The sequence below is a fragment of the Solanum verrucosum genome, unplaced genomic scaffold (assembly GCF_900185275.1).
Source record: "Solanum verrucosum unplaced genomic scaffold, falcon-dt-bn FXZP01000103.1, whole genome shotgun sequence".
Lineage (NCBI taxonomy): Eukaryota > Viridiplantae > Streptophyta > Magnoliopsida > Solanales > Solanaceae > Solanum > Solanum verrucosum.
In genome coordinates, this window is record NW_026020048.1 from 4,242,236 (window position 1) to 4,262,325 (window position 20,090).

At 33.6% G+C, this 20,090-nt stretch overlaps 4 protein-coding genes across 9 annotated transcripts; 2 read left to right on the forward strand and 2 right to left on the reverse strand.

Moving 5' to 3' along the window:
* Positions 1-214: 214 nt before the first annotated feature.
* On the reverse strand, positions 215-7,080 carry LOC125822310 (uncharacterized). Its single transcript, XM_049501706.1, has 4 exons — positions 7,060-7,080; positions 1,061-1,372; positions 699-905; positions 215-575 (listed from the first exon to the last, which is right to left on the reverse strand). The coding sequence occupies exons 2-4, from the start codon at positions 1,319-1,321 to the stop codon at positions 282-284; spliced, it is 762 nt and encodes a 253-aa protein (XP_049357663.1). The 5' UTR covers positions 1,322-1,372; positions 7,060-7,080; the 3' UTR covers positions 215-281.
* Positions 3,356-7,201, reverse strand: LOC125822308 (uncharacterized). Of its 2 annotated transcripts, XM_049501704.1 has the most exons (4): positions 7,060-7,201; positions 4,298-4,606; positions 3,901-4,107; positions 3,356-3,764 (listed from the first exon to the last, which is right to left on the reverse strand). In XM_049501704.1, the coding sequence occupies exons 2-4, from the start codon at positions 4,553-4,555 to the stop codon at positions 3,459-3,461; spliced, it is 771 nt and encodes a 256-aa protein (XP_049357661.1). In that variant the 5' UTR covers positions 4,556-4,606; positions 7,060-7,201; the 3' UTR covers positions 3,356-3,458. The 2 variants fall into 2 exon arrangements, with proteins under 2 accessions (XP_049357661.1, XP_049357660.1); XM_049501703.1 differs by lacking the exon at positions 7,060-7,201 and having other exon boundaries at positions 4,298-4,621.
* Positions 7,202-10,501: 3,300 nt separating this feature from the next.
* Positions 10,502-15,332, forward strand: LOC125822305 (uncharacterized). Of its 5 annotated transcripts, none has more exons than XM_049501698.1 (11): positions 10,502-10,641; positions 10,802-10,911; positions 11,017-11,073; positions 11,145-11,207; positions 11,332-11,400; positions 11,472-11,564; positions 13,013-13,117; positions 13,202-13,279; positions 13,603-13,731; positions 14,362-14,467; positions 14,795-15,332. In XM_049501698.1, exons 2-11 carry the CDS (start codon positions 10,804-10,806, stop codon positions 14,983-14,985), a joined length of 999 nt encoding a protein of 332 aa, XP_049357655.1. In that variant the 5' UTR covers positions 10,502-10,641; positions 10,802-10,803; the 3' UTR covers positions 14,986-15,332. The 5 variants fall into 5 exon arrangements, with proteins under 5 accessions (XP_049357655.1, XP_049357656.1, XP_049357657.1 ...); XM_049501699.1 differs by having other exon boundaries at positions 10,546-10,709; positions 14,795-15,135; XM_049501700.1 differs by having other exon boundaries at positions 10,546-10,641; positions 11,030-11,073; positions 14,795-15,135.
* Positions 15,333-16,380: 1,048 nt separating this feature from the next.
* Positions 16,381-18,391, forward strand: LOC125821887 (cationic amino acid transporter 5; the record flags this gene model as incomplete). The annotated part of the gene is made up of 1 exon (XM_049501253.1): positions 16,381-18,391. A coding segment is annotated over one exon (1,803 nt), but the record flags the coding sequence as incomplete, so codon positions are not given.
* Positions 18,392-20,090: the final 1,699 nt, after the last annotated feature.

Consider the following 20,090-nt stretch of genomic DNA (forward strand, 5'->3'; position numbering starts at 1 on the left):
GCAAAAAGAAAAATGTGAACCAGGTCGACTGGACATAAGATTGCTACTTATTGTGCATGTGGTTAATGTAGCAACTTCTCAATCAACAGTTAGTTACACTATATTCTAACTGGGCATAATGATGCTTGCCACAGAGAGAATAAAAGACAGCATGTGGCATATTGAGCCAAATGCTTCCTCATCACATTCATAGAACTGATAGCTCATTTTTTCCCATTCTTGTAATACTAATCTACCAGTCATAGGCAAGAAAACTATCAAACAGACTTTCACATGTCACTTCATTTCAATACTTCAGAGGTAAGCCACTCTTTGGTAGCGATCAAGTCAGGCAGCACAATGGCACCAGATTTCCTCCAATCGACAGCATCAGCAGTCTTGAACCTGTCTAACAACAAAGCCTGAATCCCAACACCTCTCGCAGCTAAGTAGTCGTTCTTCAAGCTATCTCCAATGTGAAGTGCTGCTTCTGGTGCTACATTTCCTGCTTTCTTCAAAGCAATCTCAAATATCCTTGGATCTGGTTTTTCAACACCTTCAAGACCAGAGAATACGCCGAAATCCCACTCAGATCCCTGATTTTGGTCACACACACAAAAGGGTTCACAACTACTTCATGGTTTTTCAGTATTTATGGAAAAAAGATTAAGATCAGCCAAAAATTGTTAGAAGAAGAATGAGAACCATTGTGTATCTACCTGATTTAAGCCTAATGCAGGAAGAATCATATCACGATATCGATACTCAGCATTGCTGACCAACCCAACTGTAACATCCCTCTGGCGGAGCCATCTGAGGAACGGTATAGCATCAGGAAATATTCTATAAGGTGCAGCAGAACCAAAAGTAGCATATATGCGACTAAATATATTCTCAAATGTCTCATCATCATATTCATAACCTGCCTGTCAAACGAAAGGATACTCAATATCAGTAGAAACATAAAATAATTACAGTTCAGATCTCAAATCATAATTCTACAGTCGTATGGAAAAATTCTGAGATTATCTATGAAAATACTGACAACCAAATATCCCAAGATAATGTCATGCACAAATACCTTAACAAAGGAATCCCTGACACAAATCTTCCACCACACATAGTTAGGAATCTTATGAGCAAATCCAAAACATGGATGCTTCTTTGCCAATTCTGCATATGCTACTTTAAAACCCTCATCAACCCGCTTATAGCTAGGAAATGGATTCCCAGCAAGTTTGACTGACAAGCAATAAGAGTCAGCCAGATCTCCTTTGTAAGCAATAAGTGTACCGGTAATATCAAGTGTGATGCAGCGTAACCTCTTTAGAATAGACAACATTGTAAATGATTGTACAGAAAACTCTACCCTGTGTGTTACTATTTCACAGTCCTGCATTGCAATTTTCAGCAATTATGTCATACATATCATTAATTCAGTGACAAGCATTTATCAGATAAAGAGCAGCCATTGACACTTATACATCATGGTTTTCATAATATAAAACATACATTTTAGATATAAAATTTAGAGGACTACTGAACTGCATTAACCCTATTCACCAATTCTTTAATCCCAAACTACTTAGGATCAGATAAATGAGACTCCCTTGGATGGGAATGTCACATCATATGATGAACAACACCATCAGTTCAGCACGAGAGACAAGATCTTTCTTGTCAAAACAAACTCGTCAACCATTTGATTAATGACTATTTGATAAATCACACACGACTGACTAAGTTCTATTCCACTCCAGTTGAATTCAAGATTCAGAAACATCACAAGTCAATTTAGACTAAAAAATAATAATGAGATCATCTTCATATTGCCTCTTCCTAACAACAATAAAAAAGTAAAAGCGCTGCTACGGCATTAGAAGAAAAACTTCAGAACAAGAAAATCTAACAATTACCCAGATTAAAGCCTAACATTTCATTTTTCAATTTCAAGAATACGTACAGGCACAAAATCACTAAAAATGCAAGCTTTTCAATCCAACAATGGCTTCATTTGTGTGAACCCAAAGCTGTTGTTCATCTTTTACACAAGAAATGAGAAAATAAATGGATTAGAAGCATACCAAGAATTTGAAATGGATGAAAAAAGAGAAATTGTTTCAATGAAATCGTTATCTTCTCAAAGTAAAATCAGTTTATTGAAGCAGTTTTTGTATATTTAATGCATTTTCTCCCTCTGTGTCCGTTTTATAGTTAACTTTTAAAAAAATATTTGCACTGAAGTCCTTTAGGTTTGTTCTTATTACCTTTTGGATCTTGTATCACAAATATTTTGTACGTATTAAATTATTATTTTTCATTTATTTATTTATTTTAGAATAATTTGATGGAACATTCTCCCAATAGTTGGTTTTAAATGAATATGAAATAAGAATTATTTGCTTAAATTTACACAAAAATAGTGATACTATGATAATAATCAGCAGTTTAAAAGAAAATTTTATAAATGAAAGATCATAATTTAAAAAATGTAGATCAGTAATTGATTCTATTCAATATTGTTGAAGGATGAAAAGGGCAAAAGAGTACTTGTTTGTTGGGAAATTAGTTAGTTATAACTTATACTAACTATATTAAAAGTTAATTGAGCATTAGTTTTTTTTTATTCTTTAATCAAGTTCGCTATGGACAAGTGACTGTATAATTTATAAATACTCTCACCATGTATACAATCATACTAAGAAATATGAGTTAACGATAACCCAATAGTAAATTAAATAATTATATTTATATCATTTGGCATATAAAGTCTTTGACTTAGAGTTTGGTTTCATACTTTTTGTTTCTGGTTGTCTCAAATTCTCGATTATTCTATAATGTGATAGTGTTTACTTTTAAGTAAGATGCAATTTGTCAACTTAGGTGCATTGTTCATTTGGTTTGTCACCTTATTTTAAAGTGATTTTCATTTTTTTTGGTGTCAAATCTTAATGGTTAAACCAATAACCGATAAGTCAATATCTTAATGGTTTAGCATGTCTACAAACCAATAGTTGCCTTTGTTTGAAGTTGTCTGGTGTGCAAGTAATATCTATAGTTCTAGAGCAGAAAGTTTGCAAGGTGGTAGAAAGATTTTAGTCTCTGTTTAGCACTTCTATCTTTGAAGGGCTCTTAAACCACTGTCCTTCATTGAATTTCAAAATGTGTTTGTTTGGCTTAATACTCAATAGTTTTGGACCCAGATTTGAATATGTTGACAAGGAAAACAGATATATAGGTGCTAATATATGTGCAATAGAATAAAGTTAGCTCTTTGATAGTCTTATATGCAACTTTTGGTGTAATTGAAGTCATGATGAATATAGTTATTTCTTCTTGTCATTCTAATATTATGCAGATACAACGGCATCTGGCATATTGAACTAAATGTTTCCTCATCACATTCATAGAACTCATAACCATTCTTGTAATACAAATCTACCTACCATTATAGGCAAGAAAATAATCAAACAGGACTTTCACAGGTCACTGCATTTCAAATTTTCAGAGGTAAGCCATTCTTTGGTAGCGATCAAGTCAGGCAGCACAGTGGCACCAGATTTCCTCCAATCGACAGCATCAGCAGTCTTGAACCTGTCCAACAACAAAGCATGCATCCCAACACTTCTCGCAGGTAAGTAGTCTTTCCTCAAGCTATCTCCAATGTGAAGTACTTCTTCTGGTGCTACATTTCCTGCTTTCTTCAAGGCAATCTCATATATCCTTGGATCTGGTTTTTCAACACCTTCAAGACCGGAAAATACGCCGAAATCCCACTCAGATCCCTGATTTTGGTCACACACAAAAAGGGGTTCAACTACTTCATGGTTTTTTAGTATGTTTGGAAAAAGATTAAGATCAGCCAAAAAATGTTAGAAGAAGATACAATACAGAAAAATGAAATGAGAACCACTGTGTTACCTGATTCAAGCCTAATGCAGGAAGAATTACATCCCGATACCGATACTCAGCATTGCTGACCAACCCAACCGTAACGCCCCTCTCACGGAGCCATCTGAGGAACGGTATAGCATCAGGAAATATGCTGTAAGGTGCAGAAGAACCAAAAGTAGCATATATGCGTCTAAATATTTTCTCAAATGTTTCATCATCATATTCATAACCTGCCTGTCAAAAGAAAGGATACTTAATATCAGTAGAAACAGAAAATAATTACAGTTCAGAACTCAAATCATAATTCGACAGCCATACTAAAACGCTCTGCCGCTGTTCTATAATAAATTGAACAAATGGCTTCTGAGATTATATATAAAAATACTGACAACAAAATATCCCAAAATAATGTCATGCACAATACCTGAACAAAGGAATTCCTGACACAAGTCTTCCACCACAGTATGTTAGGAATCTTTTCAGCAAATCCAAAACATGGATGCTTCTTTGCCATTTCTGTGTATGCTAGTTTAAAACCCTCATGAACCCGCTTATAGTCAGGACATTGCTGCCCAGCAGCTTTGGCTGCCATGCAATAATAGTCACCCAGCTCTCCTTTGTAAGCAATCAGTGTACCAGTAACATCAAGTGTGATGCAGCGTAACTTCGTTAAAATAGACATTGTAAATGATTGTACAGAAAACACTACCCTGTGTGTTACTATTTCACAGTCCTGCATTGCAATTTTCACCAATTATCTCATACACATCCTTAATTCTGACACTTATAAACCATGGTATTCCCAAATAAATGTTTAACTCCATAATATAACACGTACATTTTCGGAAGCAATCTTATAAGGACACAAGTTGACCAAGGAATCCACAGAATGGGGTTTCATTATCCCAAATAAAAATCAATAGACACCAGTTCTCTCTCGAATGAATTTTATGCAAGTAGGGACTTCTGCTATTAAGATGTTCTTATGTTTAACTTGCTCAAGAATTGTAAAGGGAAGGGATGTAATTCTAAGATTCTCTAAGCATATACTAGTTCCAAATTGTGGCAACTAGTGAGTGTGAGGAACTCTTATGAGGGGAAAATTCACTGTGAAACTGAGATCGCTCCTCAAATATCAAAGTATAAGACCATGTCAAGTACAAATTATGAAACCAGAAACTCTTCAACACACAAAAGAAAAAGAGCCTTGTAACTGGATCCGGAGAACAAGATAACTGATATCAGTTGCTTATTTTAAGTACTACATAAACTTCACAACTTTCAAAGAAATGATACAATACCTTTGCGTTAATCAAAAGAGGTGGGTTCTAGTCCACACAAATTGATATGAAAAAACCTTTTAGGGGCTGGTGCCTAAAGCTCAGCAAAGTAACCCTAACAAATGTTTGAAGGAAGACTTCTTATAAGTGTTTAGAATGACACTGGAAGCCACATCCATCCTGCCCTTTTTGTTTGGTGGCTAAGCTATCATCTTAATTCTGCATGTATGATGGACATTTCCTTTAAACCTTATCATAACAATCATCTCTAAGAGAACCAAGGGGCCAATGGCAATATTTTAAGACATCAAAGAAGATGGCCGAGAAATCTACCATAAAATAGACATTATCTCCATGCTAAACTTTATACTTCAAATAAATCTATGTTACGTGGACTTTCAGTTGCCTTGACATACCTAGATTGAAAACTTGGTGTTAGTCCATCTAGATCCTTCAAGATACACTTAGAATTTGCTAACTTAGACCAGCTAAATGGATACTTAGTGACACATGAATCAAATATATCAGACCTAAATCCAGGTAACATAGGACTGAAAATTCTCATATATACACACACAAGAATATCTCCTAAAGGGGAAGGAAAAACGAAACAATCTAGGATGTTTGTAACCTTGATGCAAATGCATGAGTTCACACAGACATGGTATGAGCAGAAGGAACCAATAGACCAGTTGTAGGTCGATCTATGATCCAAATGTTAACCTTATGCACAGAATCAGTGAACCTGAAAACTACTCTATAACCCTAGTTTTCGTCTAAGATTATGCATTCCTCAGGAAATAAGTACCAGAAGATAAACTTATGAATAGAAAATATTCTGACCTGAAAATCCAGCAGTCAATTTAAAATTAGTTGCAAAATGACAGAAGAATTAAATTCCATAATTGATTAACCCATGTTCTGCCACTTCTTGGTTTTTCCTAAATACCAAGGGGCAAAATCTGATGCCTTACACAACTGATCATGTGGACGATTATTTCAGAGATATTTGTTTAAAATAACAAACATATCAGTTATGACAGTGATTTTAGAAGATATAAAACACCAAACATCTCTATTGATGTGCCACTAAACATCCACTCATCATCAAAACCTATTCAAAGACAGATAAACCCAAAAAGTTTGCACTTAGTCATAAACCTGCAAAGCTTCAGGTTTATAAATCCTGAACCTCAGTGAACCTGGCCAAACATCTCCATACCATAGATCAGTTTACGTATAAAATTTAGATGACTACTGAACTGCATTAACCCCATTCACCAATTCTTCAATCTCAACTACCAAGGATCACATAAATGAAGCCCCTAGGATGGGAATGTCACATCATATGACAGAATAACACCATCAGCTCAGCACAAGAGACAACTAAATCTTTCTTGTCAAAACAAACTCGTCAACTATTTGACTAATGACTATTCAATAAATCACACGCAACAGACTAAATCCTAATCCACACCAGTTCAATCCAAAGTTCAGAATTATCACAAGTCAATTTAGACAAAAATAAATAAATAAATAATAAGATCATCTTAATATTGCATCTTCCTGTTCTGTAACTGGGGTTCATCCAAAATGTGGTAATACCAAGAAAAAAGTAAACGAGCTACTAGGGCATTAGAAAAAGACAACCTTTAGAACAAAAAAACAATCAGCAGCAGATGAAAATCAATCAATCAATCTACCTCACCAAATTAACTCAGAAAGAAGCCTAACATTTCATCTCCAGGTTCATGAACACATACATGCACAAAAATCACAAGAAATTCAGGTTTCTGAATCCAAATATGGCTTCATTTGTGTGAACTCAGAAGCTGCTAGTCATTTTAACACAAAAAGATCAAATTTTTACGCAAGAAATAGAATAGAAGATGGATTTGAAGCATACCCAGAAGCTGAAAAGGATGAAAAAGAGAATCGCTTCAATAAAATTGCTATCTTTTCAAATAAAGCTAGATTCTTGAAGCAGTTTATGCATATTCAATTCATTTTGAAGCCTATTTTAGCTTATTTCCCAGATACAATTAAATGCATTTTCTCCTCTGTCTCACTTTTCCCCTTTATATAATTATAATATCTTGAAACGCATATTTGCATCGAAGTCCTTTAAGTTTGTTCTTTTTTACCACAAAAGAAGTTGGCACTATTTTGTAAGTAGTACTCCCTCTATCCTATTTTATACGAGGTAGTTTGACTCGGCATGAAGTTTAAAAAGAAATGAAGACTTTAAAAATTTGTGGTTCAAAAATAAATTATAAAAATTTGTGTGACTGTAAATCATTTTAAGGATAAAATAGATATTTTATAGTTAAATTGTTATTTAATATAAAATGTGTCATTTTTTTTGGGACTGACTAAAAAGGAAAGTAAATCACATAAATTGGGACAGAGGAAGTATTAAATCTTTTTATTTTCCCACTCGGTGTTTGATACCCACATAGGAGCTCGATTAAATTTGGATTCATATTGAAAAGTCTCACATTGAGGATAAAATGCTTCTTAATAAAGGCAATTACCGTTTTATTTTTCATTAGCATATTAAATTGAACATCCTCCCAAGTCCCAATAGTTGATTTTAAATGAATTATGTCTAAATTAACAAACAAAAAAAGTCGTGATTTAACTATAATAATCAATAATTTAAAAGAAAAAATCTTACTAACAAAAATTTGATTATTAAAATCTTTTATGATAATTTAAAAAATTGAGATCAATATTTAATTAATAATGATGCTTTTCTTCTTCTATGGAATGTCATTAATAAAATATTATTCAACTTTAGTTACACACATAACTCATGGAAAAATATAATAAACATTTCACATGATTTTATATTTGTGGAATAACTAACTCATAGAACGTGCATGTCAACTACTATGGTTTCACTTGATTGGTCTTTCAATAGAGTTAATCAATGCATTAAAATTATCTCAACATGATATATCATTTTATTGATGATTTAAATAAATAAAAATTATTTATTTAAATTGAACTAAATTAACCTTTTAATTTTTAAAAAATACAAAATAAAAACATAATAAGTAAAATGAAATATATAACAACTTTTATATTACTAATTCCTCTCCCAGTATGTAAACCAAACGATTCCGTATAAGTTAATTTTGCTTTTACTTTGTGGAAACTAATTAAGTATTGAAGTGTACAATTTCTTGAAAAGTAAGTAAAATTCGAAAAGTGAAGGGCACGTCTGCAAATCTTCTCGATAAACGAAGCAAAAGAAAACCATGGACGGAGTTTTTTTTCCAGTGGATTTTGTATTACCTAAGCCTTTAATAGCATCTAAATTTTAATAGCCTAAATTACTTTCACACATCAAATTTATTTCTGTTTTTTTAAGGGATATTCGGTATTTATATTAAACTTTGATTAAATTTAGATTTGTATAGAAAGTTTCACATTATGGGTCAAGCTGCCTAACAAAAATGACTTCATACTCAGGAAGAATCAAATCAGAGATCTTTGATTAAGGATGAAGGAGTACTTGTATTAGATGCATCTTGTGCACTTCGATTCCTTTGCTTCCATTATCGTTTTATTTTTTTATATAATTTTTTTGATATTATATTTTAAAATTAATTTTAATATATAGTTTTTAGTCAAAAGTCTATCAAAAATAAATCTATTTATTTTCATAAATAGGAATGCGGTTGTGTACACAACATCCATTCCAAATTTGTTATAAGATTATACTAAATATATATTGTTTATATGTACAAAAAATAATAATTCATTTTTATAATAATTTTTTATTTTATCTTTATTATAAGTATTTATAATCGCATAAATATTATATATCTTCCGTCTTTTATACTTGTCCTTCGTTAATTTGACACTTTTTTTAAGAAAAACTTCATTCATCTCAAATTATTTATCATGATTATCTTTTACACGTCACTTGTAAAATTAATTAGAAAGATCTTTTGACTATTTTAGTCTTATTTTTATTACCACCCTAATATTTAATTAAAAAGGTCTTTACTAAGTTCCTTTTTAATTTAGATCAGTAAATTTGAACCAAAAAGTACAATATCACGAAAACTAAACTCATTAGTCACTGGCCTCTGATTTAATTTCCTAACTAAAATGGTCTGTTAAAGCTAATGGTAAAATTCAATTCATATGTGATTAAATAAGCGGCTCTTCCATTGAAAGTTAAAAAAGAAAGAGAACTTAAATATGAAATATTTTTCTATAATTTATTAGTAGTCAAATTTAAGTTCACTATAAATTTCATATTTTTCTAGTAGAATGACCTGTTAAAGTCAATAATAATGTCCAATTTACATGTGATAAAAACAAGTGGCTCCTCCATTAGAAGGGAAAAAATAATTTAAAACAAGTGTATTATCATTTCGATAATCCTCCATTAGAAGTCAAAAAGAAAGAGAATTAAAATACAAATTTTTTATTATAATTTATTGATCAATTTAAGTTCATTTTGAATTTTACTATCCAAGAATGACTTGTTAAAGCCAATAATGATGTCCATTTTACCATAAGTGGTTTACATAGACATAACAAAACAAGTGCTCCCTTGAAAACTAAAAAGAAAGAAAATTTAATACGAAATATTTTCGATAATTATTCAAATAATATTCATCAGAAGTCAAAAAGAAAGAGAACTCAAATATAAAATATCTTTCTATAATTTATTGAATCTAAAAAATTAACTCCATGTTCTAAAATGGCATGTTGACGCTGATGATAAATTGATAGTATCCATTTTACTATAGGTAGTTCACATCACATGTGATAAAACAAGTGCTCCATCAGAAATAAAAAAGATTAGAAAACTTAAATATTAGTATATCTTCTATAACCTTTCACATAATCCTTCTCTAAAAATAAAACATAAAGAGAAGTTAAAGACAAAATATTTTTCTATTATTTTAATTCATTTTGAAAGACCAATTAAAGCCAATGATAATCCCCAAAATACTCCGTCACAAGTTAAAAAGAAAGAAAACTTAAATACGAAATATTTTTCAATAATTATAGATAATTATCTTTCATTTTAAGTAAAAAAAGAAAGAAATAGAACTTAAATAAGAAATATTTTTCTATAATCATTTGGTATGCGATATTTACTGGCAGACTAATTCAAATTTACTTTAAATTTTATGTTACATAGAATTAATTAATTATAAATTTGTGAATATAAGTATATTATTTACCACAAAACAAATTAAAAAGAAAAAAAAAAAGAGAAACTTGGTGGGCTATAGCCCAAATATAAAAGGGGTAGAGTGCTCCGGTTGAGCCCAACCCAATTATAAAGAGATGGGCTTGACCCTAATTTGACTTGGATCTGTTGCTTCTTCTTCAATGGCAGTCTCCATCATCCCCACCTTAAACCCTTGAAAACCCCAGGAACTTAATTGAAAAGATTTGCCAAATTGATAGCTAAATTTTGTTAACTAGGGTTCAACTTCCACATGTATACTGATCAGTAAGTGGTAAACAATGCATTATCTTAATAATTTCAAGCGTGTCTCCCAGATGTTTGATAAAATTCCTGTGAGAATATTTCAAGATTTTGATCCAATTGAACATACATTTGTATGTAGCATATTACATGATTTTTGTTTTGTTTTCATATGTTAATGTAGAAATGGTGGGAGAGGATAAAGCTGAGCTAGGGGGTTTGCTTGAAATTCTACCCCCTGTTGAGTTCTGCTGTATATATGGTTCTAAACTCCATCCCAACAACAAAGATGAGGTTTTTTCTACTTCTTTCTGATAATGAATTCCACTTATGGTTTTGTTTGATCAAGAAGTTCTATAAAATACTGCAATATTACATTACTAACAACTTCATTGCTAGACATCTATGACAGATTACATAATTGGAGTATCTGATCCTCGACAATGGCATTCTGAGGTAATTGCTGAATTTTAAGCAACTCTCTGTCCATCTTTGTTGTCAAAATCTAATGTCTTTCTACAATCCAGAATCTAAAATTGAACAAGGATCACTATGCTTCGTGTCTCATCCGCCTTGGTGGAGCAAGGATGGTGCTATTTCCTTTCTTGAATTAACTTTGATTTCCCTCATTTCTTTGCTACTTCATATATGTTTTCCGTGATAGTCTTACATTTCAACTCTAACTAAAGAACAATTTACTGTGCATTGTGTCAGATAACTGATATTGCAAATGACATTGGTGTTGGCGTACACTTCAACCCATTTGTGTCTTGCAACAACAAGGTATTGACCATTTAATGAAGATGCACTTTCTATTAACACATTAGTAATTTCACATTAAGTAACTTTTACAGATGGTCAAGTATGGAGTTGTACGGATGCATGACTTGATTGAAGACATATTGGGATGGGAGAGGTTCTATCTCAGCGGTCGTTTGCAGAAACCAGTATGGCTTGTTTTGAACTGCTATTTAAATAACATATTTTACAAAGGACTTTGGTTACAGTATTAGTTACATTGTTAAGGACCGTTGAATGAATTTAAGTTGGTTGGAATCTTTTGCAATCCTTTTGTGCCTGTTAGTCATTATTGTCGTACTTCTAAGTCACATGAATTTAATTTCTGCTGTAATGAATTTAATTGATGGTATCAGGAATAGGTTTTTATCTATGACTGACTTTCCTGACTCACTATAAATACCTATCAGTCAAAGAAGCATGAAATCATCATTTAAGAAGTAGCTTGATATATGATGTTAGCTTACACTCATTTGTATAACAAAAGTGACAAAAACTTGGTAATGTTTTTATTCACATTAAATGTGGTTAAATAAGCTTACGTTGATTAGGATAATATCCATGAGTTCTTGTATGTTCTCTTTGCCGTAGGATCTCACTTTGGTGTTACCTAGAGATATAAGGATAAAGTCAGTTAACTTTCTCAAAAAAAGAGATATAAGGATAAAGAGTTATCATAATAACTTTGTATTATAATCCTATCTAATATTTCCTCCCAAAAAAATTATAATCTTATGTGGTATCGATGCTAAATAAGTGTACTCGGGGTTGCTCAAAGTATGTCATAATATAATCGATTCTGGCTTGAAACTCTATGTATATCTCAGGCTGCATTTTCTTACAAAACAAATTAGCATGTGCTTTTGATATTTGATGGCACACCACTGCTAGCTTTTAAGCTCTCGCTTCTATTAACCTGAAAATGAAAAATCCATTCTGTCATATGGAGACATGAAAAGTCAAGTGAGTGCGTATGGTAACTTGTTGTATCCTCAAAGATATTCCTAACAGAAGCAGTTCACTCAGACATTTCTTGTGAGTGTTAAAAAGAAGAACTTCAGTTGGAAATATTCAAATGAGATGCTTTGTTTTCTTCTGTGTATGTCTGCGCAAAGATTTTAGACTTTAACAAACTTGACATTTGACCACCAAAGCTGTATGTTGCATCAGATTTACAACTCATTGCAAAATGGAACCTGCATCCCCTACTCCTGTCTGGTTTTTAGTTTCCTTCTTAATCGCATTAGTTTGGTGGCTTAATACCTATTGCTTAATTTTTATCAGACATTTATATGCTTTCTAGCTGGGCAGTCATGGGCTCATGGCTGAAATTCTGTGCTTCCTGAATAGAGAGTTTAAGTCTACTGTGGACTGAAAATATAGAAATGCTCCTGATAAAAAATATAAAAATATATAGAGAGGCCGTCTGTTTCTCTAAATTATATTATATGATGCATTCAACAGATATCGCTCAACTGATTTTTAGTTTCATACTCAGCTATAGTATTCTGAATTTCTTTAATTGACTCCATTTTTGCTTGTAGTGGTGAGTCTGGTGACTGTCCCTCAGCCATAACTTACATTTATTCTAACTCAGGTGAACATTCTTATGGATAACTTGGATATAAAAAACGTGAACAGTGTGAACCTGAAAGCTGCAACTTCTGCTGCTCTTCTCCTTTTGCCATCAAAATTCACGGAGGTTAGTCTCTTTATTCATTTCTGATTTCTTGTCAATTAGTACAGGAACATAACACATGCCACTTGGAATTTGGTGTTTATGCAGGAAGATTTATATGCCAAAATTTGTAGCCTCTCATATACAGGTGACTTGCGTATGCTTTTTGCCGAGGACAAAAATAAGGTAGATTTGACATTTGAGTGGGCCTAAATTTTAGATTTTTGTGGCCCTAACTGTACCACATGAAAGTATCAATCTACATATAAGTTCATAGTGTAATTGGGTAGTTTCTCAATTTTTATAGTTTTATATTACTTCCAGCAGATCAATGAATATCGATTAATTTGTATCTCATATCTACAGAATATCCTTTTTGGACTAGAATTTGAATCTCAACTTTTAGCATAGTATCCCATAGTGCATATGCAACTTTCATGCCACATTAAGTGATTGAATTGATTCTTCCATTCTGTGTACATGAATATCTTCACTGTGTATTGACCCAGGTGAACAAAATTGTACAAGGACAGTTCCATTTATTTGAGGAAATGTATAAGCCATTTCTGGAAGAATATGAGGCCAAAAACTTGTTGAGATTTTCATTAGCTGGTGATAAGCAAGTAAACATATTTCAGGTCTCTCTCTTTTCTAAAGCTGGTCTCTTGTTGCTTCCTTGACATGGTTAATTGTCCTGAATGATGCTGATAATTCTTTATTAATCAATGTGTCTTACTATGGGAGCATATTTATATCGACGATAAAACACGTTTTTTCTACTGAAGCATAAATAATCAGTATGGTGTGAATGGGTGATCAAGAATATACAGCATGAGACATGCTAATGGGGCCCTTATGTTGTTGCCTGTTATTTACATTTCTGATGGTAATTTTCTGACTTTGAATGGTAACCTCTGTGGTCAGTGAAGTTCATCTTTCTAGTCTGAACATTTCTCAAATAGCTTTGAAGTCATTTGCTTTCACGACTTGTCAAGTAGAGTTTTGGGCTTCACAAGTTTCCTTGCATGAAAATTAGTTAGTAATTTTACATGATTACAATTTGTACACTTCTCTGTTCATTGAATCAATCTTGATCTATGATTTTTGGTACATCTATATGAGATTCTTTGACTACACAAGCACATCTTTTCTTTCTGATTGATCCAAGGTGATTGATATTGATTACACCTCTGTTGAGATATGTAAATAGGAAAATCAAGGTCAAGTTAATCTCAAAGATTGACATCTTTTTGTGTTATCCAAATCAGGATTGTGGATTATCTGCTGCTTCCACCTTGGTTTCTTCCCTTCCTTCATCAATCAGAAGTGAGATGGCCATGAAACTTGGAGATAAAAGAATTCTGGATGACTCTGGTACGTAAATCAACTGCAAAAAGAGTGAGTTTTCTGGAAAGAAAATAACCTTAAAATTTTTCCTGTTCTTTCAGATTTTTTTTCTTGTTAGTAGTTCCTGTTGAATTGTGTCTAACTGCCTCATTAGTGAACATACACTTCTATTTTAATTATTTTACGTCTGTAACTCTCACGCTTAGATCCGGATGCCATGTTGGATTGTGTGCTTGTCTCATCTCTAGAGAAAAGTTACTTCTATTTAGTTATATTAATTGTTATGATAAGCTCTTCTAATGTTCCCTCCTAAGCTTAAGCAAATCATCTCACCTATGCCATATTTTCTTGTAGGTAGAGTTAGACAACAAGTAGTGATTGGTTCAAAAGAACAGGCTGCTGAGTGCATGAAAAGGCTAGTTAGACGTAAGGTTATGTTTTCTAGCACAAGGCAGGCTGTTGCAGGTTTATTGACTGCTGGTGCTGTTCATGGAGTCAGATATGTTGCAAACAAGATGCACAAGGCTTGGAAATCTTGGGTGTAATTGTTTCCTTTTTTTGGGTGGCATCACGTCTTTTAACTGCTTCAGACATGGAGATATAGCCACAACCACGGTTACACCTAATGACATGCGGTTCAACCATGGAGTCCTTAGCATGGATAGACTTTGCCGACTCTCCTGTTGCTTTTTCAAAATAAGCAAATAGAATAGAGGGGGAAAATAACCAACAACCCATCAAAAAATTTCTTCTGAAAGTTTTCTGTTCACTTGTATCTTTTCTTTTATTTATTTCAAAGGTGGGAAGAGTTCTTCAGGGAAGGTCAAGCTGTTGTATGATTTAGAACATCCTAGTGTGCCAGTTTTAAAGAAGTTAAATCAATGGTTCTAAACAAAGGAATTGCTATTGTTACTCTCTGTGTGTGTATTATTTTTTCCTCTTCACAGAGGACATGTAAAAGTGTTCCAAGGTTCATGAATTGATCATCATGCTTCATTAGGTATGTTTACATCTCCAATTTATTCATTTACGTATGATTTCCTTCTATTTCTATCTTATGTTTTTCCTTGGAATTTTCTTCCAACTCTGATTTTCCAGTTACCTTCAAATTGGAGCAAGTTGAGCAGAAGGTGGAATTGTTCAAATTTTATCTCTGCCCCCAAAGGGCCAAATTGAACACAAGGTGCCAAGTTTCTGAAGAAAGTAAATCTCCTCCTACTTTTGGAGTTAATGGCCGATGGAGTATGGCATAATAAGAAAGCTACCCATCAAAATCTTCAGTTTGTATTTTCCTTTTAACTTGTTCAAAGTTTGGCACATCACCATGTCAATACTAATAATTTCTTCTAAAAGTATCAAAGTGGCTTTATTGATTTTAATATTAAAGATCAGTTGCTTAGTTTTAGGACAAAGGTATGAACGCATCTCATTAATTAAGCAAGGATAGATTCTTGAAGAGAACCAAATCTGCAGTCAAAAGATGATTACTATAACGACACAGTATCAGGAGTATGTGGATATGATTCCAATAATGTTGCAGAAATCCTTCAGTACTGCAGGTGACTGGTGATATAGGCCAAAAAGTCCAGCCTGTTGCTCTTCCTAGTTCCAGGCTAATTAATTAACAGACTGTCCTATCTCTTTCGACATAAAACTTACCGTCAGTCCAAGGGAAGTAAAATAGATTGTTGATATTTTCAACATAGATGCAATCAATAATACGCAACTACTGTAGTATCTATCCATAAATCACATGCCCAATTCTCCATTGGATGTGCGTGTCTTGACTATATGGCATAAAAAAGAAAAGGACTTGCTTGGAAAAAAGTAACATTTGACTCATTGGCAACCTTATCAATAACAATAATTGAAGATATGGGAGTCCATCCATAAAAAAAAATGAACCTATAAACAGCAGTAGCATCCCAATGAGCTAGTAATTACTAGCCATCTGTAACAGTAGCATAACAGTAATAGACTCTACTGGTGAAATGGGAGATGAGATACAGCCAAGAAGTTATTGGAGATGGAGCAAACACGATTTCTTCCCGGGAGATTCTTTCCAGAATTGGAGCGCATACCGATCAGCACTGTCACAAACATTTACCAGATTGAAGGACCGAGTTGCATGCCGTTCTGAGGATGCTGATGAGATTGTGGAGCTAAGGAAAGAAAGTGAGAATGAGATGAAACGTTGCCTTAGTTGGTGGGACCTCACCTGGTTTGGCTTTGGCTCTGTTATTGGAGCCGGCATCTTCGTACTCACTGGCCAAGAAGCTCATGAACATGCCGGACCAGCTATAGTTTTATCCTATGTGGCTTCTGGCATTTCAGCAATGCTCTCTGTTTTCTGCTACACAGAATTTGCAGTAGAAATTCCCGTAGCAGGAGGGTCATTTGCATACATCAGAGTAGAACTGGGAGACTTTGCAGCCTTTATCACAGCAGGAAACATAATTCTTGGATCCATTGCTGGTAGTGCCGCAGTAGCAAGAGCCTGGACTTCTTACTTTACAACTCTCTTGAATCGTCACCCAAACTCTTTACGTATACATACAAATCTCATAGACGGGTTCAACTTACTAGATCCAATAGCTGTTGCAATTTTAGCAATTACATCAATAATTGCAATAAGCAGCACTAGAAGAACTTCATACTTCAACTGGATAGCATCAGCAGTAAATATGGTGGTGATTTCATTTGTCATAATTGCTGGACTTGCTCATGCCAATACCTCCAATTTGACACCCTTTGCGCCACATGGTGCCAAAGGTATCTTCGTTGCAGCGGCAATAGTGTATTTTGCATATGGGGGTTTCGACAACATTGCAACCATGGCAGAGGAAACAAAAAATCCATCGAAAGATATACCACTAGGGTTGCTAGGATCAATGTCAATTATCACTGTGATATATTGCTTGATGGCACTTTCACTAAGTATGATGCAAAAGTATACAGATATAGACCCTAACGCCGCCTACTCTGTTGCATTTCAAAGAGTGGGGATGAAATGGGCAAAATACCTGGTTGCCCTTGGAGCTCTGAAAGGAATGACCACTGTCCTTTTGGCAGGAGCAATTGGACAGGCACGCTATGCCACTCATATTGCACGAGTTCATATGATTCCACCATGGTTTTCACTTGTTCACCCAAAGACAGGAACTCCCATAAATGCAACTCTCTTGATCAGACTTGCAAGTGCCTGTATAGCATTCTTTTCAAGTTTGGATGTCTTGGCAAGTTTGTTATCTATAAGCGGCCTTCTAATATCCATGATGATGGCTGTTGCTCTGCTTGTGCGGAGATACTATGTCAGAGGTATCACCCCCCGGACGAATCTTTTGAAGCTTACCTTCTTTCTACTGGTCATAATTGTATCCTCCGTTGGGACTTCTGCTTATTGGGGACTGAACCCTAATGGTTGGCTTGGTTACACAGTAACTGCTCCCCTTTGGTTCCTGGCAACCTTGGCAATTTCGGTTCTTTTGCCACAGGATAGAACACCAAAAGTCTGGGGAGTCCCACTGGTTCCTTGGTTCCCATCCCTCTCAGTTGTAATAAACGTGTTTCTCATGGGATCATTAGGAGCTCAGGCATTTATAAGGTTTGGCATATGTACAGTTGTAATGCTGATATATTATATATTTTTTGGCCTCCATGCAACTTATGACATGGCTCATCAACCAAAGAAGCCAACGACTTCAAGGATCTTAGAAGAAGATATAGGAAGCGCTAGGGCATAAGTTTTTTTAGACCTATGATAAAATCTGGGACTTGAGTTCCATCACACTTAATCCTGCAATCATAAGATTTATGTTAGATGAAGTCATCACTGATCAGACAGAATCCTATCATTATGAATAATGAAAACTGTCTACCACAGTTCATGTTAGAGAAATACATTCTCGAAAATTTCAATGATAGTCAAGTGATTATTGATCCTTTTATTCATTTTAACTTTGAAACCAAGAGATATATTAGCAAATGCTTATCCTACTTCAATTTGGAAAATATTAAGAAATAAAAATACTTCCCAGTTTATTAGAAAAAAGAACTTTATCGTTATCTAAATGAAAATTAATGATGGGTTACTTTGATAAAACGAGTTTAAAGACAGAAAAAATTACTTCCCACTTTTTTATTAGTTAAAAGGATTTTAAAAGAAAAGAAACAAGAGAAATGTTCTTTAAAAACAATATTTTTATTAGGTCCAAAAGTGCCCCTGTTATTAATAGTTTGGCCAAAAAAATGCTAACAATAGCAGCATTTTTGGACCAAACTATTAACGGAGGACATCTTTGTTCAATTTTGCATAGTCTAAGGGCATTTTTGACCCTTTTCAGAAAACAAAAAAAAGGAGAGATGCTACAGGAGGTAAAGTAAGAAAGTAAACTTCAGCACATAGGAAACATATTCTAAAACAAGAGCAACGGTAGGTTACATATTGCAAACTCACTTCAATGAACCAGTAGAGTTTGTACCCTTTTTATATTTTCTTGAAATATTCTAAAAGCCAAGCAATGTTTCTTAGAAAGTGTCTATACCAATTCAGGCCACATATCTGAAATAAGTTAGATCCACATTATTCCAATAAAAATCATGTCGACTCTACTTCATTCCAGTCAAAAAAGAGCATATTTGATGGATAAATAAACCCAGGAAATGTTAAGCATAATAATTCAATAACTCAGAAAGAAGATCTGAATTCTGAAAACTTTCAAATGAATATTACCAGATTAAACAGTAATATCATTCACTGCAACCACTGAAATTGTCATCTTCTACTGCTTTTCATGCTTCAACCTGAACTGTCATTTTCTACTTGGTTGCAATCTTCCATATGCAACCACCACGCTCACAATATTTCTTTCACCCACCATTGTGATCCCAAGTTAGTTGCAAGCAATAATAATTCTACAATAGCTCTACCACAAGAAAACTATTTTAATATATGCAAGATGCACCGTCAGATCATTTAGTTCCTTTACCAATAGAAAACGGCAGATATTAGTATGAACATTCACCTAATAACACAGTATATAGTAAGGGAAATTTAATTCACATGAGTGTAGAAAGCACTTTTAGTTGTGAAGTGGAAAGGTTGAGAGAGCAAGGTTAGAGGAAACGCACAGAAGAGAGATTTGCAGCCTGGTAGTACTGTGTTATGAATTCAACAAGATCAATACCTAGTAGCTTCAGCTCAGTGATAGTCACTCCGTAACAACTATCCTTTGTTTTGTTATTCCTATCCAGTTGTCTTTTTTCCCTAAGAAAAATGTTTTGTTGATGTATAGGGATAAAGCACAAGTTATACTAAAGATAGACAATTTAATTGCTCTTTTGTAGCACACATCTAGAGTAACTTTGAGCATTATTAAAAGCTGCTTTTGACATTGAAATTGTTCGTCTCTCTTGCACTTCAAAATAAGAACTTGTCCATGATTAGCACCAATTGGCAATCTCTCTATACAAAAGGGTGCTTTCAGATAAAGCCGCGGATTATTTTTTTCTTGTTGGTAGAAAGCACAATGGTGTCCATTTTTTAATATCTTAAAGTAATGCATTTCTGCTACATTATCAGTTAAATACAAAATATCTACAGCTTATTTTAAATCCAAAACATTTATTTCCCAAGAAACAAAATACATTA